Source organism: Scyliorhinus canicula, chromosome 3 (assembly GCF_902713615.1).
Source record: "Scyliorhinus canicula chromosome 3, sScyCan1.1, whole genome shotgun sequence".
In the NCBI taxonomy this organism is placed as follows: domain Eukaryota; kingdom Metazoa; phylum Chordata; class Chondrichthyes; order Carcharhiniformes; family Scyliorhinidae; genus Scyliorhinus; species Scyliorhinus canicula.
The window spans coordinates 275,064,366-275,085,447 of record NC_052148.1 but is presented as its reverse complement, the minus strand read 5'-3'; the positions used below and the strand labels follow the sequence as shown (position 1 = coordinate 275,085,447).

At 51.1% G+C, this 21,082-nt stretch overlaps 1 protein-coding gene across 1 annotated transcript in view; it reads left to right on the top strand.

Moving 5' to 3' along the window:
- Positions 1-21,082, top strand: part of manba (mannosidase, beta A, lysosomal) — a 125,061-nt gene that overhangs the window by 20,319 nt on the left and 83,660 nt on the right. Inside the window, 1 exon segment of the mRNA XM_038792894.1 lies at positions 452-619. Coding sequence (XP_038648822.1) covers positions 452-619 — 168 coding nt within the window.

Sequence of the window (21,082 nt, the reverse complement as noted above, 5' to 3'; positions counted from 1 at the left end):
CTCTCTCCCCTTTCCCCCCTCCTCTCCTCCCTTTCCCCTCCCTCTCTCTCCCCTGCCCCCTCCCTCTCTCCCCCTGCCCCCCTCCCTCTCTCTCTCCCCTTTCCCCCCCTCCCTCTCTCTCACCCTTTCTATCCCAGATTAGCGCTGGCTGCCCGGTCCCACACAAGAAGTGTCACTTGGGCAAAGTGCCATAAAGCTGTCACAAATGGGCCTGATGTCAGATGATCTCTGCTCACCGTTTTCCCTTCACGAATCTGATAACAAGCAAAACGGCCATTATAATTTTTTGTTTTGTTAATACGTGATATTTTTAGTACTTTTTGTATGAATTGCTGACCAGAATATCTGCCTGTTTTAAAATCCAAACTGTAAGGGCCAGTCTGATTGTGAAATGCCACCTCAACGTTTTCATTAAGCTTTGATTTTCCTTTTTAAAAAAAAATCATTTTAGACTTTTGATGCAACTGATGTGATCAGAGAAAGAAACTTCATTGAGGTCCGCTTTCTATCTGCTGTTTCGTATGCTGCACAGCAGAGTGCTCAGCATAGCAAATACCCAGTGCCTCCTGCATGTCCCGTTCAGCAAAGAGGAGAATGTCATGTCAACTTTATCAGAAAGGTATGCCAATTGAGAGCATTCAGTCTTCAGCTCGTATTTTGCAGTAGTAATGCTGGTGAAACTCAACATTGGTCTTTGTTACTCCCCTGAACGTGACAGGCACTTCTGAAACCTGCACATGCACTGTAAAATGCAGAAATTAGAAGTTGCTGTCAGTGATTTTATACTTCCCTATAGGCGATTGAAATTCCACCCCAGACTGCAATCAATTAGAAGTCATTGAACTGATGCAATTTTCCCCTAGAACGCTATTATCTTACTGTAAAATCCTTGACAAAGTTGCACCTTGTTGAATGTATGGGTTTTTAACAGTGTACTAAGTTCATAATTAATATTTTGGCTGTGGAAAAACTTATTTTTATTTGGGGATTGTCAAATTTTTCTTATAGTAAATTCTACACTTTAAACATTTTTTGATGTTCATGATATTCAGTTTCTAACTTAATCCCATATCGATGTCCCAAGCATTTATTTAGTTCTCTGTAAACTTTAATTTTAAATGAAAAATAATCAGTGCATTTTACTTCCTGATTTGCTATATGGGAAAATATCTCAGTGCAATTGGCCGTTTAGCCTGTTGATAGCAGTGCTGTTGCTGGGCACTTGGAGATCCCTGTGATCTGGCACCACATTAAAACTAATGTCAGGAAAGGGGAAATTCCCAGAAAACCGCTCGATCTTTGTGGGCTGCTTTCTGCAAGGTCAGCAGTGAGCGCTGTCCCTTTGTCACTGACTGCCAAATCTGGCCCATTATGTTTCACGTTCTCAGTTATATGCCAAAACTGTGTTTCTGTTCCACTTTTGTTTTGTGTGTCATTATCTGGCAGGAGATGCAAAAGTCTGAGAACGCGGAAGCACGATTCAAAAACAGCTTCTTCCCCACTGTTACCAGACTCCAAACAACCCTCTTATGGACTGACATTAACACTACACCCGATGCTGGTGTTATGTAGTTACATTGTGTACCTTGTGTTGCCCTATTATGTATTTTCTTTTTATTTTATTTTCATGTACTAAACGATCTGTTGAGCTGCTTGCAGAAAAATACTTTTCATTGTAGCTCGGTACACGTGACAATAAACCAATCCAATCCAACCTGTTCTTTTCCGACAGCCCCTGTCACAACTGATGTTCAAATTCATAAGTGCATATGGAAGCTTAAAGTTAAGAGTAATATATAATTCCTTCTCCTGTAGATTATAACTGAGCATCAAGGTCTAAAAATGCGCTTCATGCAGTTTTCATGCAGGGAGGATTATGGGCGAAGGTGAAAGGAGAAGAAAAGAGGTGTTTGACTGGGTTTTACAGTTGTAGAATGAAGTATGGTTTAGATGTACTTCTTTTAGTACCTCTTGGTACACATGTACTCAATGACTTAAATTGGCTTCTGGCCCAGCAACACTCAATAAAAAAATTTCTATCCCTATTTTCCAAATTCCCCCAGGTCCTCATTCTTACCTATCTCTGTATTCTACCGAACTCTACACTGCTCTAATTCTGGCCTCTTGAACACCTTTGATTTTAATCGCTGTATAATTCCTATCTTCCTATCATTGGTGACTGCGTCTTCAACGGCCTCAACCCCAAGTTCTAAAATTCCCTCTCTAAACCTCTCCAAATTCCTGTTTCTCTCTCCCCTCTTCAAAGTAGTCTGTAACCTACTTAGAATCATAGAACGGTTACAGCACAGAAGGAGGCCATTCGGCCTGTTGAGTCTATGCCAGCTCTCTGCAAGAGCAATGTAACCAGTTCCACACTCTTTCACAATAACCCTGCTATTCTTTCCCCTCTCAGTATTACTGTTGGTCACCTGTCTCAATGTCTCCTTTTGTGGATCGGTATTAAATTTTGTTTCATAATGATTGTAAAGCAACGTGGGACATTTTATTCAGCTCCAATCAGTGGACAAGGAAACCGATTGGACAAGGAAACCTAATGCTTTAATCATTGTTACTGTTTAGAAAAGAAGTGCTTAGCAAATTGTGAAGCATTGGTGAGAAATTCTACCTCTGGCTTGGAATGAAAGGATATATAATGTAATTGAAGGTGACAGGACAGGTTGAGAGCACAATCATAAAGCACAAGGCACCTTCCATTCACAGGGGATGTTGGCATAGTGGTAATGTTATTGGGCTGGTAAGGCAGTGGCTCAGGCTAATGATCTGCGAAAGAGGGTTCAAATCTCACCATGGCCACTGACAGAATTTAAATTCAGTTAATTAATATTAAAACCTTTGGAATTGAAAGCTAGTCTCAGTAATGGTGACCATGAAACTGCCATTGATTGTTGTAAAAATCCATCTGATTCACTCATGTCTTTTAAGGAAAGAACTCCCTAATGTTATTTGATTTATTTTAATTGGTTATTTAATTTGCCTCAGAATAGGGTATTGTCGCTGGACTACTAATCCAGAGGCCCAGAGTAATGCTCTGGGAGCCTGGACTAGTAATGGGAAGCACGGTAACATTGTGGATAGCACAATTGCTTCACAGCTCCAGGGTCCCAGGTTTGATTCCGGCTTGGGTCACTGTCTGTGTGGAGTCTGCCCATCCTCCCCGTGATTGCGTGGGTTTCCTCCGGGTGCTCCGGTTTCCTCCCACAGTCCAAAGATGTGCAGGTTAGGTGGATTGGCCATGATAAATAGCCCTTAGTGTTGGGTGGGGTTGCTGGGCTGTGGGGATAGGGTGGAGGTGTTGACCCTGGGTAGGGTGCTCTTTCCAAGAACCGGTGCAGACTCGATGGGCCAAGTGGCCTCCTTCTGCACTGTAAATTCTATGATTCTATGATTCTAATCCAGAGGCCCAGGGTAATGCTCTGGGAGCCTGGACTAGCAATTCAGAGGCCAGGGTAATGCTCTCGGAGCCTGGGTTTGATTCTAAAATTGTAGCTGGTGGCAGTTTACGATAGGCGGCAGTGTAGCACAGTGGCTAGCACTGTTGCTTCACAGCTCCAGGGACCCGGGTTGGTTTGGGTCACTGTCTGTGCGGAGTCTACACGTTCACCCGTGTCTGTGTGGTTTCCTCCGGGTGCTCCGGTTTCCTCCCACAGTCCAAAGATTGTGTTTGTTAGGTGAATTGGACATTCTAAATTCTTCCTCTATTGTACCCGAACAGGCGTTGAACTGTGGCGACTAGGTGATTTTCACAGTAACTTTATTGCAGGAAAATCCAGGGAAACTACAGGCCGATGAGCCTTACGTCAGTGGTAGGGAAATTACTGGAGAGAATTCTTCGAGACCGATCTACTCCCATTGGAAGCAAATGGACGTATTAGTGAGAGGCAGCACGGTTTTGTGAAGGAGGAGGTCATGGTCTCACTAACTTGATAGAGTTTTCGAAGAGGTCACAAAGATGATTGATGCAGGTAGGGCAGTGGATGTGTCTATATGGACTTCAGTAAGGCCTCCTTCATGGTAGACTGGTACAAAAAGGTGAAGTCACACAGGATCAGGGGTGAGCTGGCAAGGTGGATACAGAACTGGCTCGGTCATAGAAGGCAGAGAGTAGCAATGGAAGGGTGCTTTTCTAATTGGAGGGCTGTGTGACTGGTGGTGTTCCACAGGGATCAGTGCTGGGACCTTTGCTGTTTGGTAGTATAATATAAATGATTTGGAGGAAAATGTAACTGGTTCTGTATTAGGAAGTTTGCAGACAACACAAAGGTTTGGTGGAATTGTGGGATAGCGATGAGGACTGTCAGGATTTAGATCGTTTGGAGACTTGGGCAGAGAGATGGCAGATGGAGTTTAATCCGGAACAAATGTGAGGTAATGCATTTTGGAGGTCTAATGCAGGTAGGGAATATACAGTGAATGGTAGAACCCTCAAGAGTATTGAAAGTCAGAGAGATCTAGGTGTACAGGTCCACAAGTCACTGAAAGGGGCAACACAGGTGGAGAAGGTAGTCAAGAAGGCATACGGCATGCTTGCCTTCATTGGCAGGGGATTGAGTATAAGAATTGGCAAGTCATGTTGCAGCTGTGTAGAACCTTAGGCCACACTTGGAGTATAGTGTTCATTCTGGTCGCCACACTACCAGAAGGATGTGGAGGTGTTAGAGAGGTGCAGAAAAAAATTTACAGGATGTTGCCTGGTAGGAGGGCATTAGCTATGAGGAGTGGTTGAATTAACTTGGTTTGTCTCACTGGAACGACGGAGGTTGAGGGGCGACCTGATAGAGGTCCTACAAAATTATGAGGGGCATAGACAGAGTGGATAGTCAGAGACTTTTTTCCCCAGGGTAGAGGGATCAATTACTAGGGGGCATAGGTTTAATGTGCGAGGGGCAGGTTTAGAGGAGATGTACGAGGCAAGATTTTTCCACAGAGGGTAGTGGGTGCCTGGAACTCGCTGCCGTAGGAGGTGGTGGAAGCAGGGACGATAGTGACATTTAAGGGGCATCTTGACAAATACATGAATAGGATGGGAATAGAGGGATACGGGACCCAGAAGTGTGGAAGATTGTAGTTTAGTCGGGCAGCATGGTCGGCACGGGCATGAGAGGGCCGAAGGGCCTGTTCCTGTGCTGTACTTCTCTTGTTTTGCAGTGTTAATGGAAGTCTATTTGTGACAATAATAAAGATTATTATTATTGTTCAGAAGATAATGGCCGCGATTCTCCGCAACCACAATGGGTGGGAGAATAGCGGGAGGTCCGCTCCCGCACCTCCCGCCTATTCTCCCCCCCCCCCCCCCAAAATGGCGTGACCGGCTTCCGACACGCCGCTCGGAAGAAACGCGGGGCCGCCGTTTTTCACGGAGGGCCGGGTGGCCTGCCGTTCCCGACATGTTCACGGACGGCGGCAACCACACCTGGTCGCTGCCGTCGTGAACATGGAGGCCAGGTAAGTGTGGGGCCTCGGGGGGACGGATCGGGATCGAGCACCACGACCGTGCTCGGGGGTGGGGGGGGGGGGGGGGGGGGGGGACCTGGGCCCGCGATCGGTGCCCACCGATCGTTGGGCCGGCGTCTCAAGGGGACGCACTCTTTCCCTCCACCGCCCCGCAAGATCAAGCCATCACGTCTTGCGGGGCGGGCTGAGGGGAAAGACGGCAACCGCGCATGTGCGGGTTTGAGCTGTCCAACCCGCGCATACGCGGCTGACGTCATTAGGCTCCGCCGCGGCGTCATTCTTGGCGTGCCGGGCCTTGAAGCCAGGGACAAGGCCCGGCCACCAAGTTTCCCAGTACGGCCCGCCTATCCCCCCGGGTAGGGGAGAATAGGGGGCCGGGAGAGGCTTCCAATGCCGTCGTGAACCTCACCAGGTTTCACAATGGCGTTGGGCCTTGCGGAGAATTCCGCCCAATGAATATTCGGAATTCTTTACTCAGGAACGCTGTTGGACTATTGAAGACTGAGATTGTTGATTTCTATATATATTAAAGACATCAAGGCCATTGATGCAGACCAGTCATTTTCAAACCCAGGGTCACGGCCCGTGGGTGGGTCACGAGCAGGTGTCGGGAGGGTTGCGGGGCCATGCGCCGCGACGTTCCCGATCATGGGAAGAAGTGCCCAACGGAGCGACCGGCTTTTAACAATGCCAGTCGCGACCGGCTTTCAGGATGCCTGCCGTTCAGCACATGTGTGCTCCCTCAGCAGAGCACAGGCCCGGAGCCCAGAGCGCCTCCTCCTGACGTCAGCGTGCTGACCCAGGTGCAGATTTTAACATTTTTAAAAATCACTGGAGTCTTCCTGCTTGGAGCAATGGCAGAGAGCAGGTCATGTGCTCCTTACCCTGATGTCCCGTGTTCTGGGCCCGCAAGCGAGATTCCTCCATTTTGTAGCTGCCAGCAGTGCTGGTGTGAGCTCCAAGGCCTCTGGTGAACAACCCATGAAGAAGAAACTGAAAACAGGATCAAAGCAGCATAAAGATAATTACGTGAGGTGTGAGTGCCGATGCAAATCAGGATTCAAAGTTCACATGTGTTATAGGCAGGGATGCACTGGCAAATTTAAGTTTCAAGCGCTTAGTACTTCAAAGACATTTGAAGACTAAACATAACGAGTTTGAGGACAAACCTCTGTATTTTTTTCAATGGATGCTGTGAGATCTTAAATCATCAGCTGAAGTCATTATCAGAAATCCAACACTGAATAACAAAGCGAGCGAGATCATGAGGACCAGGCAGGCTCACCTGTCAGGTAAAGGTAAGTGAGAATGGTGGGTGGCAAAGTTCAGGCGGTGTGGGTCACGAAGGTTGGCCGGTTGGTAAAAAATGGGCCCTGGGTTCAAAAAGTTTGTAAAACACTGAGATAGACGACCAGCAGTGAAAGAGTTGAATGGATTCGATTGGATTGGATTTGTTTATTGTAACGTGTACCGAGGTACAGTGAAAAGTATTGTTCTGCATATAGTTCAAACAGATCATTCCGCACATGAAAAGAAAATACATAGAACAAACATAAAGTAAACAATGTAAAAACCAGGTTAAACAGCTGGTTTGTAATGCAGAACAAGGCCAGCGTCGCGGGTTCAATTCCCGTACCGGCTTACTTGTGACAATAAGCGATTATTATTATTAAACAGGCATCGGGTGAGGTATACAGGAGGGTACAAATAACAATACAGCACAGGAACGTGACCTTTGACCCTCCAAGCCTGCGCCCATCACGTGTCCTATCTAGACCAACTGCCTGGATCCTTCTGTACCCCGTCTGTTCATGTGCCTATCCAGATAAGTCTTAAAGGTCGCTAACGTATCTGCCTCAACCCCCTCACTTGGCCGTGCATTGCAGGCCACCACCACCCTCTGTGTCAAAGAACTTCCCCTTCACATCTCCACTGAACATTTCCCCCCTCACCTTGAACTTGTCATTTCCGTCCTGGGAAAAGGCCTCCAACTGTTCACCCTATCTATACCCCTAATAATTTAATAAACTTCTATCAGGTCGCCACTCAGCCTCCGTCTCTCTCGGGAGAACAATCCCAGTTTATTCAATCTCACCTCATAGCTAAAACCCTCCATACCAGGCAACCTCCTGGTAAACCGTTTCTGTACTCTCTCCAAAGCCTCCATGTCCTTCTGGTAGTGCGGTGAACAGAATTGGACACAATATTCCAAATGTGGCCTAACCACCGTTCTATATAACTAACATAATTTTCGAGCTTTTATACTCGATACCCCATCCTATGAAGGCAAGCATAAATAAGCTTTCTTCCCCACCATTTCCACCTGTGCTGCCACTTTTAAAGATCTGTGGGCCTGTGTAAGAGATCTACCATGCGGATCTAGTGGCACTTGCGAACACTAAAACTCAGTAGAAATTTGAGTTATAACTTCTCGGGTGCAAATCGATAAGAATCGTTTATTGCATCTATTTGATTACAATTGAGAGTCACTTAAATCTTATTCTCTAATAAGACCGGCTATCAAAAAGGACTTAAAGAGGGCTGGTTTAGCACAGGGCTAAATCGCTGGCTTTGAAAGCAGCCCAAGGCAGGCTAGCAGGACGGTTCAATTCTCGTACCAGCCTCCCCGAACAGGCGCCGGAATGTGGCGACTAGGGGCTTTTCACAGTAACTTCATTTGAAGCCTACTTGTGACAATAAGTGATTTTCATTTCATTTCATTGTACACAATTTAACTTTTAAAATAATACAGAGGTGGTTTCTTGCTTAGGGCAAACAGCTTGCATTTACTTCAAGAGTTAGAGTGGAAAAGTGAAAGTATAGAGATAGAGAATAGATTAGATCAAAGTATAGAATGATCCGGATACAAATGGCCATACGGACCCTCATGGTTATACAAAATCATATCAGTCTTTAGCCATCTATCCACACCCCAATGTAATCCTAATTGGTTTGGGTTAGAATCAAATGAGTTTGATTTGACGGTTAGCTGTCAATCTTCAATGTGCAACATTAGTTTTAATTGTTTCATGTCTGAATACTTCTGCATGTTATGGAATGCGATTCTGTGCTGTTATCGCGACCAACTTAAACTGGTCTTCTGCTGACTTAGCTCTGCATTGTGAACAATGGTGCCTTCATATTACTATGGCGTTGCTATGGTGTTGCTCTGTCCTGTGATGCAGCCAGATAGGATGCTTTCCATGGTGCATCTGTAAAAGTTGGTATGAGTCAGTGTGGACATGCTGAATTTCCTTAGTTTCCTGAGAAAGTATAGGCACTGTTGTGCTTTCTTTGTCGTAGCGTCAACGTGGGTGGACCAGGTCAGATTTTTGGTGATGTGCACACCTAGGAATTTAAGGCTGTCAACCATCTCCACCTCCACCTGCAGACAGGGGTGTGTATGATACTTTGCTTCCTGAAGTTAGTGACCAGCTCTTTAGTTTAGCTGGCATTGAGGGAGAGATTGTTGTCGTTACACCACTCCACTAGATTCTCTATCTCCCTCCTGTATTTTGATTCATCGTTGTTCAAGATCCGACCCACTACGGTTGTATCATCAGCAAACTTGCGAAATGGCCTCCCACTGCACTGTGGGGATTCTATGTTGTTTGAGTTTAAAGGTTTTAATCCTTGTCGATTCGAGGCAGATGGAAGAAGTTTAAAAAAAAATTTAGATTACCCAATTCATTTTTTCCAATGAAGGGGCAATTTAGCATGGCCAATCCACCTAGCCTGCACATCTTTTTTTTCGGGTTTTGGGAGAATGTGCAAAGTCCACACGGACAGTGACCCAGAGCCAAGATGGACCCTGGGACCTCGGCTCCGTGAGGCAGCAGTGCTAACGCACTACGCCATCGTGCTGCCCTGCAGATGGAAGAAGTTGATGTGGGGCCCTGTCTTTGGTGACATAGCCCTGATGGCTCGGTGTTCACTGGTGGATGGATGATAGCTGTCAGTGATGGTTGCATGGTGTACGGAAAACAACCTCTCTCTAAATGTCGGAAAGACCAAAGAACTGACCATCGACTTCAGGAAGCGTAGCACGACACACACTCCCATCTGCATCAATGGCTCCGAAGTAAAGATGGTCGATAGCTTTAAGTTCCTGGGGGTCACCATCACCAACAGTCTGTCCTGGCCCACTCACGTTGATGCAACAGTCAAGAAAGCCCAACAACGTCTCTACTTCCTACGAAAGCTAAAGAAATTTGGCATGTCTGCATTGACTCTCACAAACCTCTACAGATGTGCGATAGAGAGCATCCTATCCGGCTGCATCACAGCCTGGTATGGCAATTGCTCGGTCCAAGAAAATGAGGAAGGAGCAGTGCTCTGAAAGCTAGTGATTTGAAACAAACCTGTTGGACTTTAACCTGTTGTTGTAAGACTTCTTACTGAGCAAACTTGTAGATGGAGTTGGAGCCAAATTTTGCCACACAGTCGTGTGCGTGTAGAGAGCATATTAGGGGCCAAGTATGCAGCCTTGCGGGGCCTCAGTATTAAGGATTATCATGGAGGAGATGTTGTTGTTTATCCTTACTGATTGTTGTTCCATGTGTCAGAAAGTTGAGGATCCAGTTGAAGAATGAGGAGCCAGGTCCTAGGTTTTGGCGCTTTGGTATGGCCTTGGCTGGGATTATGGTGTTGAAGGTGGAGCTGTAGTCAGTCCTTGTTCTCGAGATGCTCCAGGGATGAGTGTAGGGCCAGGGAGATTATGTCTGCTGTGGACCGGTTGTGGCGGTATGTGAATTGCAGTGGATCTAGGCATTCTGGGAGTATGGAGTTGATGTGTCTCATGACCAACCTTTCGAAGCACTTCATTACAATCGATGTCAAGGCCACCGGACGGTAGTGGTTGAGGCACATTGCCTGGTTCTTCGTTGGCACCGGTATGATGGTGGTCTTCTTGAAGCAGGTGGGAACGGAGTAGGGAGAGGTTAAAGATGGCTGCGAACATCTGCCAGAGTGATGAAGCAGGTTGAGGGGCTGAATAACCTCCCCATGTCCTTTGTACATAAATTGCTGTGTAAGTACAAGTTGTTGTCTAGGCTGATTCTATCAAGTTTCACAATAAGCATTTTGAGAAAAAATTGAATGTTAAGGATAGAATTTCCTTTGTCAGTAAGTGGTTGTTAAAGTTCTGTTTTGTGTGCCTGCTTGATCAGATATAATTGGTTACGCAAACGTACTTCCCACATCTATTAATTCTTGGTACAGCCCTGTGGTGTCAGATGCGTGGAGTATATAATATGCACTTCCTGGAAATGTTGCACTTTTTAGTTTCACTTTTTCAGTTGGTGTTATAATTAACATTTAAACAGAAATTCAGAAACCCATTATCTACTGAAAGGATGAAGCTACAAGATTCCATGATTTAAAATCAATGAATTTTACTGAATAAGACCCAAGTAAAGCAAGCTGCACGAACTAAACTGTCTTTGGTTATTAATTGCTCTTTATATCAAAAAACATGATAAAACACCACCACAGATACTTCAGACTAAATTCCTCAATCCTGTCTTCTCGTTTCCATATGTCTCCTTCCCCAGGAAGACTTTGGCTACTAATCAGGTTCTTGAAGGTTCGCCACTTTCTTGTGGCCAATTCTGCCTGGTCAGGTTCTCAGCTCGTGCCTGAACTTCACTTGCAATTCCTGACTTTAACAGAAAATTTGAAACACCCGGGTTTCTAATAGCTCCATCCTCCTGATCCACAGATGTTCCACAGCACTTGCCAAATTTTGTTCCTCTGCCTCCTGAACTTAGGGCTTTCTCTCCCTAAACTTTGATGTATTTAGCTCTAAGACCAAAGGCCTTCTGGAAAAATCCCACCGACAACTTCCCAGAATTCCAACCAAGGCTCCACCCGAAATCACTCGTCTACATGGGAAAGAGGTTAGTTGAACTATCGATATTAAAATTATCCAATCGATATTAAAATTAATTAACTTTTAGCTTCAAAACCAAGCCTTTTGATTCTAGGACCCACATGAATAATTTATATCTCAAATGGAGTTAATGACCCCCCAGATTGGCTGCTTCCAGCTATTTGTTTACAAAGATGTGATTAGCTTCTCTGATCTGGGAAGTACAGGGCTTATTTAAACCCTTTATGAAATGAAATGAAATGAAAATGAAAATCGCTTATTGTCACAAGTAGGCTTCAAATGAAGTTACTGTGAAAAGGCCCTAGTCGCCACATTCCGGCACCTGTTTGGGGAGGCTGGTACTGGAATTGAACCCGCGCTGCTGGGCCTGCCTTGGTCTGCTTTCAAAGCCAGCGATTTAGCCCAGTGTGCTAAACCAGCCCCAGTGAAGACAACTATAGACACCTCATCTCGAACAAGAAGCTGGAGGTCTCCAGCTTGTGAGAGGAGGGTGCCTCCTGCCTCAGATTGAAGGTGAGAACTTAGTTTTTTGTTTCTCGCCCTCTGTCAACTTGCACTCACCAGCCTAAAAATTGAGACCGGGCAAGAATCGGACCTTAAAAAGAGGAATGGGTGGACTTCAATCCTCGGCCCTGTCCACCCACCGTAATGCTACGTCATGGCCAGAGGGAAACCAGTCCATGCTGTTTCTCACTCCCCCCACTTCATAACCCGCTGGGGGAGGAACATAGAATTCTGGCCCAAAAACAATGGTCTGTTTTCACACGCCTGCCTCTGACTGCTATGTAAACATAGAATTTACAGTGCAGAAGGAGGCCGTTCAGCCCATCTGATCTGCATTGGCCCTTGGAATGAGCACCCTACTGAAGCCTATCCTCATAACCCAGTAACCCCACCTAACCTTTTTGGACATTAAGGGGCAATTTAGCACAGCCAATCCACCTAACCTGCACATCTTTGGACTGTGGGAAGAAAACGGAGCATCCAGAGACATTGTGAGAAGGTGCAAACTTCACACAGTCATCTGAGGCCGGAATTGAACCCAGGTCCCTGGCGCTGTGAGACAGCAAAGCTGACCACTGTGCCACCGTGCTGCCAAATGGACAGTTCTTTGAGTAGTAATTACTGTAAGATTATTTCTCAAACCCAGGTTTTTCCACTGAACTTATATTTAACTCTTTAATTCTGAAAACTGAATGTCATACCTCCAAAACACATGAAAAATGAAATTACATATTTGTAACAGTGGGCTCAAAGTAATGGAACCTTGAAGAAACGCTGAGGATGTGGGCAGTGAACAAATCAAAAAGGCAGGAAAATTTCCAGTAATAACTGACGGAAACCATCAGTCAGGACCAACCAATTTTTTCTGCCTGTCATTCAGTTTTCTTATTGCTGAGTATGGCCTTAAAGCAGGCCTGCCCAGTGTACGGCTCGGGCCGTATTGGGCCCGCAAAGCCTCACTCTGCGGCCCTGGCATCTATCTTCAAAATCCCAGTCAAAGAGGTGAGTTTCAATGGAAGATTCTTCTTGGGAGCTGCTCATCCAATCATGGAGCATTTCTATCCTGCTTTTGCTTTTGATAGGTGGACTAGTAAGCCTATGAGCATCACGGCCTGGGTGGCACAGTGGTTAGCACTGCTTCCTCACAGCACCAGGGACACGGGTTCAATTCTGGTGTCGGGTCACTGTCTGTGCGGAGTCTGCACGTTCTCCCCATGTCTGCGTGCGTTTCCTCCGGGTGCTCCGGTTTCCTCCCACAGTCCAAAGATGTGCAAGTTACCTGGCATCACAGTGGTTAGCACTGCTGCCTCGCGGCGCTGAGGTCCCAGGTTCGATCCCGTCCCCGGGTCACTGTCCGTGTGGAGTGTGCACGTTCTCCCCGTGTCTGCATGGGTCTCACCCCCACAACCCAAAGTTGCGCAGGGTAGGTGGATTAGCTACGTTAAATTGCCCCTTAATAGGAGATTAAAAGAGAATTGGGTACTTACATAATTTATATAAAAAAAGAGAATAAAATGTGCAAGTTAGGTGAATTAGTCATGCACAATTGTCCCTTAATATTCAGACGTTCAGGTGGGGTCACTAGATTATGGGGATGGGGTGGGAGTGTAGGCCAGGGTAAGGTGCTCTTTCCCAGGGTCAGTGCAGACTAGATGGGCCAATGGCCGCTTTCTGCACAACAGGGATTGTATGAAATGAGGGAGAGAAGCAGACTCTGTTTGGAAAGGCAGCCTCGCCCTAACTGCCCCTGGGCACTGACCCGGCCTTGCCTGCTCCCGGAGCCTGACCCGGCCTTGCCTGCTCCCAGAGTCCGGCCCATTCCCGGGGCCCGACCCGTCTTCGCCTGCTCCCGGGGTCTGCCCGGCCTCGCCCGCTCCCGGGGCCCGACTCGGCCTCGCCTGCTCCCGGGGCCCGACTCGGCCTCGCCTGCTCCCGGGGCCCGGCACCATTCCCGGAGCCCGGCCCATTCCCGGGGCCCGACTCGGCCTCGCCTGCTCCCGGGGCCCGACTCGGCCTCGCCTGCTCCCGGGGCCCGGCACCATTCCCGGGGCCCGGCACCATTCCCGGAGCCCGACCCGTCCTCGCCTGCTCCCGGGGTCTGTCCCGGCCTCGCCTGTTCCCGGGGCCCGACCCGGCCTTGCCTGCTCCCAGAGTCCGGCCCATTCCCGGGGCTCGACCCGTCTACGCCTGTTCCCGGGGCCTGTCCCGGCCTTGCCTGCTCCCGGGGCCCGACCCGGCCGTGCCTGCTCCCGGAGCCCGGCCCATTCCCGGGGCCCGACCCGGCCTCGCCCGCTCCCGGGGCCCGACTCGGCCTCGCCTGCTCCCGGGGCCCGACTCGGCCTCGCCTGCTCCCGGGGCCCGGCACCATTCCCGGAGCCCGGCCCATTCCCGGGGCCCGACTCGGCCTCGCCTGCTCCCGGGGCCCGACTCGGCCTCGCCTGCTCCCGGGGCCCAGCACCATTCCCGGGGCCCGGCACCATTCCCGGAGCCCGACCCGTCCTCGCCTGCTCCCGGGGTCTGTCCCGGCCTCGCCTGTTCCCGGGGCCCGACCCGGCCTTGCCTGCTCCCAGAGTCCGGCCCATTCCCGGGGCTCGACCCGTCTACGCCTGTTCCCGGGGCCTGTCCCGGCCTTGCCTGCTCCCGGGGCCCGACCCGGCCGTGCCTGCTCCCGGAGCCCGGCCCATTCCCGGGGCCCGACTCGGCCTCGCCTGCTCCCGGAGCCCAGCCCATTCCCGGGGCCCGACTCGGCCTCGCCTGCTCCCGGAGCCCAGCCCATTCCCGGGGCCCGACTCGGCCTCGCCTGCTCCCGGAGCCCGGCCCATTCCTGGGGCCCGACCCGGCTTCCCCTGCTCCTGGGGCCCAGCCCATTCCCGGGGCCCGACTCGGCCTCGTCTGCTCCCGGAGCCCGACACGGCCTCGCCTGCTCCCGGGGCCCGACCCGGCCTCGCCCGCAACTGGGGCCCGACCCGGCCTCGTCTGCTCCCGGAGCCCGACACGACCTCGCCTGCTCCTGGGGCCCGACCCGGCCTCGTCTGCTCCCGGAGCCCGACACGACCTCGCCTGCTCCCGGAGCCCGACACGGCCTCGCCTGCTCCCGGGGCCCGACCCGGCCTCGCCCGCAACTGGGGCCCGACCCGGCCTCGTCTGCTCCCGGAGCCCGACACGGCCTCGCCTGCTCCTGGGGCCCGACCCGGCCTCGGCTGCTCCCGGAGCCCGACACGACCTCGCCTGCTCCTGGGGCCCGACCCGGCCTCGGCTGCTCCCGGAGCCAGACACAGCCTCGCCTGCTCCCAGAACCGGACCCGGCCTCGCCCGCAACTGGGGCCCGACCCGGCCTCGGCTGCTCCCGGAGCCCGGCCCATTCGCTGGGCCCGTCCCGGCCTCACCCGCTCCCGGGGCTTGACCCGGCCTTCCCTGCTCCCGGGGTCTGACCCGGCCTTCTCTGCTCCCGGAGCCCGACCCGGCCTCGCCTGCTCCCGGAGCCCGACCCGGCCTCGCCTGCTCCCGGAGCCCGACCCGGCCTTCCCTGCTCCCGGGGCCTGACCCGGCCTTCTCTGCTCCCGGAGCCCGACCCGGCCTCGCCTGCTCCCGGAGCCCGACCCGGCCTCGCCTGCTCCCGGAGCCCGACCCGGCCTCGCCTGCTCCCGGAGCCCGACCCGGCCTCGCCTGCTCCCGGAGCCCGACCCGGCCTTCCCTGCTCCCGGGGTCTGACCCGGCCTTCTCTGCTCCCGGAGCCCGACCCGGCCTCGCCTGCTCCCGGAGCCCGACCCGGCCTCGCCTGCTCCCGGGGCCCGACCCGGCCTTCCCTGCTCCCGGGGCCTGACCCGGCCTTCTCTGCTCCCGGAGCCCGACCCGGCCTCGCCTGCTCCCGGAGCCCGACCCGGCCTCGCCCGCGCCTGGAGCCCAGCGAATTTCCGGGGTCCGACCCGGTCTCGCCTGCTCCCGGGGCCCGACTCGGCCTTGCCTGCTCCCGGGGCCCGTCCCAGCCTCGCCTGCTCCCGGGGCCCGTCCCAGCCTCACCTGCTCCCGTGGCCCGACCCATTCCCGGGGCCCGACCGGCCTCGCCTGCTCCCGGGGCCCGACTCGGCCTTGCCTGCTCCCGGGGCCCGTCCCAGCCTCGCCTGCTCCCGGGGCCCGACCCATTCCTGGGGCCCGACCAGCCTCGCCTGCTCCTGGGGCCCGACCCAGCCTTACCTGCTCCCGGAGCCCGGCCCATTCCCGGGGCCCGACTCGGCCTCGCCTGCTCCCAGGTCCGGCACCATTCCGGGGCCCGACCCGTCTTCGCCTGCTCCCGGGGCCCGACCCGTCCTCGCCTGCTCCCGGGGCCCGACCCGTCCTCGCCTGCTCCCGGGGCCCGGCACCATTCCCGGGGCCTGACCCGTCCTCGCCTGCTCCCGGGGCCTGTCCCGGCCTCGCCTGCTCCTGGGGCCCGACCCGGCCTCGCCCACTCCTGGGGCCCTACCCGGCTTCGCCTGCTCCTGGGGCCCGACTCGGCCTCGCCCGCTCCCGGAGCCCAGCGAATTCCTGGGGTCCGACCCGGCCTCGCCTGCTCCCAGGTCCGGCACCATTCCGGGGCCCGACCCGTCCTCGCCTGCTCCCGGGGCCCGACCCGGCCTCGCCCGCTCCTGGGGCCCGACCCGTCCTCGCCTGCTCCCGGGTTCTGACCCGGCCTTGCCCGCTCCCGGGGACCGACCCGGCCTCGCCCGCTCCCGGGGCCCGACCCGGCCTCGCCCGCTCCCGTGGTCTGTCCCGGCCTCGCCCGCTCCCGGGGTCTGTCCCGGCCTCGCCTGTTCCCGGGAGCGGGCGAGGCTGAGTCGGGCTCCGGGAGGGGCGAGGCCGGGTCGGGCCCTGGGAGCGGGCGAGGCCGGGTCGGTCCCCGGGAGCGGGCAAGGCCGGGTCAGAACCCGGGAGTGGCGAGGCCGGGCCAGGCCCTGGGAGCGGGCGAGGCTGTGTCAGGCCCCGGGAATGGTCGGGCCCCGGGATTCCAGGCCTCCACGTGCTGTATCTGCATAATAACTGGTTGTGATTCATACACTAGGACGCTGCAGTCTCTTCATTTAGATATGCTTTTTTATTCTTCCTGCCAAAATAGACTATTTTCCACTTTCCCACGCTATACTCCATTTGCCTATTCCGTTCCCACTCAGTGTATCTATATCATTTTGTAGCTTCCTTATGTCTTCTTCACAGTTTATTCCTACCTATTTTTTGACGTCAGCAAATTCAGCAACAATCCCTTAAATTACTTCATACAAATCATTTATGTAAATTGTGAACAGTTAACCATAGAACATAGAAAAATGCAGCACAGAACAGGCCCTTCGGCCCACGATGTTGTGCCGAACCTTTGTCCTAGATTAAGAACAAATTAATTTACACCCCATCATTCTACCGTAATCCACGTACCTATCCAATAGCCGCTTGAAGATCCCTAATGTTTCCGACTCAACTACTTCCACAGGCAGTGCATTCCATGCCTCCACTACTCTCTGGGTAAACAACCTACCTCGTACATCCCCCCTTATATCTTCCACCATTCACCTTAAATTTATGTCCCCTTGTAATGGTTTGTTTCACCCGGGGAAAAAGTCTCTGACTGTCTACTCTATCTATTCCCCTGATCACCTTATAAACCTCTATCAAGTCGCCCCTCATCCTTCTCCGTTCTAATGAGAAAAGGCCTAGCACCCTCAACCTTTCCTCGTAAGGCCTACTCTCCATTCCAGGCAACATCCTGGTAAATCTCCTTTGCACCTTTTCCAAAGCTTCCATATCCTTCCTAAAATGAGGTGACCAGAACTGCACACAGTACTCCAAATGTGGCCTGACCAAGGTTTTGTACAGCTGCATCATCACCTCACGGCTCTTAAATTCAATCCCTCTGCTAATGAACGCTAGCACACCATAGGCCTTCTTCACAGCTGTTAACGACTTGAGTGGCAACTTTCAAAGATCTATGAACATAGACCCCAAGATCTCTCTGCTCCTCCACATTGCCAAGAACCCTACCGTTAACCCTGTATTCCACATTCATATTTGTCCTTCCAAAATGGACAACCTCACAGTTTTCAGGGTTAAACTCCCATCTGCCACTTCTCAGCCCAGCTCTGCATTCTATCTATGTCTCTGTGAAGCCGACAACAGCCCTCTCCTTACTATCCACAACTCCACCAATCTTTGTATCATCTGCAAATTTACTGACCCACCCTTCAACTCCCTCATCCAAGTCATTAATGAAATTCACAAACAGCAGAGGACCCTGAACTGATCCCTGCGGTACGCCACTGATAACTGGGCTCCAGGCTGAATATTTGCCATTCACCACCACTCTGACTTCTATCGGTTAGCCAGTTCGTTATCCAACTGGCCAAATTTCCCACTATCCCATGCCTCCTTTCTTTCTGCATAAACCTACCATGGGGAACCTTATCAAATGCCTTACTAAAATCCATGTACACCACATCCACTGCTTTACCTTCATCCACATGCTTGGTCAACTCCTCAAAAAATTCAATAAGACTTGTAAGGCAAGACCTACCCCTCACAAATCTGTGCTGACTATCCCTAATCAGGCAGTGTCTTTCCAGATGCTCAGAAATCCTATCCCTCAGTACCCTTTCCATTACTTTGCCTATCACCGAAGTAAGACTAACTGGCCTGTAATTCCCAGGGTTATCCCTATTCCCTTTTTTGAACAGGGGCACGACATTCGCCACTCTCCAATCCTCTGGTACCACCCCTGTTGACAGTGAGGACGAAAAGATCATCGCCAACGGCTCTGCAATTTCATCTCTTGCTTCCCATAGAATCCTTGGATATATCCCGTCAGGCCCGGGGGACTTGTCTATCCTCAAGTTTTTCAAAATGCCCGACACATCTTCCTTCCTAACAAGTATCTCCTCTAGCTTACCAGTCTGTTTCAAACCGTCCTCTCCAACAATATGGCCCTTCTGATTCGTAAATACTGAAGAAAAGTACTCGTTCAAGACCTCTCCTATCTCTTCTCACTCAATACACAATCTCCCGCTACTGTCCTTGATCAGACCCACCCTCGCTCCAGTTTTTCTCATATTTCTCACATATGTGTAAAAGGCCTTGGAGTTTTCCTTGATTCGACCCACCAAAGATTTTTCATGCCCTCTCTTAGCTCTCCTAATCCCTTTCTTCAGTTCCCTCCTGGCTACCTTGTATCCCTCAAGCACCCTGTTTGAACCTTGTTTCCTCAGCCTTACATAAGTCTCCTTCTTCCTCTTAACAAGACATTCAACCTCTCTTGTCAACCATGGTTCCCTCACTCGACCATCACTTCCCTGCCTGGCAGGGACATACATATCAAAAACCCACAGTACCTGTTCCTTGAACAAGTTCCACATTTCACTTGTGTCCTCCCCTGACAGCCTATGTTCCCAACTTATGCACTTCAGTTCTTGTCTGACAGCATTGTATTTACTCTTCCCCCAATTGTAAACCTTGCCCTGTTGCACGCACCTATCCCTCTCCATTACTGAAGTGAAAGTCACAGAATTGTGGTCACTATCTCCAAAATGCTCCCCCACTAACAAATCTATCCCTTGCCCTGGTCCATTACCAAGTACCAAATCCAATATGGCCTCCCCTCTGGTCGGACAATCTACATACTGTGTTAGAAAAGCTTCCTGAGGGCAGCACGGTGGCACAGTGGGTTCGCACTGCTGCCTCACGGCGCCGAGGTCCCGGGTTTGATCCCAGCTCTGGGTCACTGTCCGTGTGGAGTTTGCACATTGTCCCCGTGTTTGCGTGGGTTTCGCCCCCACAACTCAAAGATGTGCAGGGTAGGTGAATTGGCCACGCTAAATTGCCCCTTAATTGGAAAAAATGATTTGGGTACACTAAATTTATTAAAAAAAATAAAAGCTTCCTGGACACACTGCACAAACACCACCCCATCCAAACCCAGCATGGTTTTGTGCAGGGAAGGTCATGTCTTACAAACCTAATAGAATTCTTTGAGGAAGTGACAAAGTTAATTGATGAGGGAAGGGCTGTAGATGTCGTATACATGGACTTTAGTAAGGCTAAAGATAAGGTTTCCCATGGCAGGTTGATGGAAAAAGTGAAATTGTATGGGGTTCAGGGTGTACGAGCTAGATGGATAAGGAACTGGCTGGGCAACAGGAGACAGAGAGTAGTGGTGGAAGGGAGTGTCTCAAAATGGAGAAGGGTGACTAGTGGTGTTCCACAGGGATCCGTGCTCGGACCACTGTTGTTTGTGATCTACATAAATGATCTGGACGAAGGTATAGGTTGTCTGATTAGCAAGTTTGCAGATGATACTAAGATTGGTGGAGTTGCAGATAGCGAGGAGGACAGAGAATACAACAAAATATAGATCGATTGGAGAGTTGGGCAGAGAAATGGCAGATGGAGTTCAATCCAGGCAAATGCGAGGTGATGCATTTTGGAAGATCAAATTCAAGAGCGGACTATATGGTCAATGGAAGGGTCTTGGGGAAAATTGATGTGCAGAGAGATCTGGGAGTTCAGGTCCATTATACCCTGAAGGTGGCAACGCAGGTTGATAGAGTGGTCAGTGGTCAAGAAGGCATACAGCATGCTTGCCTTCATCGGACGGGGTATTGAGTACAAGAGTTGGCAGGTCATGTTACAGTTGTATAGGACTTTGGTTAGGCCACATTTGGAATACTGCGTGCAGTTCTGGTCGCCACATTACCAGAAGGATGTGGATGCTTTAGAGAGGGTGCAGAGGAGGTTCACCAGGATGTTGCCTGGTATGGAGGGTGCTAACTATGAAGAAAGGTTGTGTAGATTAGGATTGTTTTCGTTGGAAAGATGGAGGTTGAGGGGGGACCTGATTGAAGTCTACAAAATTATGAGAGGTATGGACAGGGTGGATAGCAACAAGCTTTTCCCAAGAGTGGGGGTGTCAATTACAAGGGGTCACGATTTCAAAGTGAGAGGGGGAAAGTTTAAGGGAGATGTGCGTGGAAAGTTTTTTACGCAGAGGGTGGTGGGCGCCTGGAACGCTTTACCAGCGGAGGTGGTAGAGGCGGGCACGATAGCATCATTTAAGAAGCATCTAGACAGGTATATGAATGGGCGGGAACAGAGGGAAATAGACCTTGGAAAATAGGAGACAGGTTTAGATAAATGATCTGGATCGGCGCAGGCTGGGAGGGCCGAAGGGCCTGTTCCTGTGCTGTAATTTTCTTTGTTCTT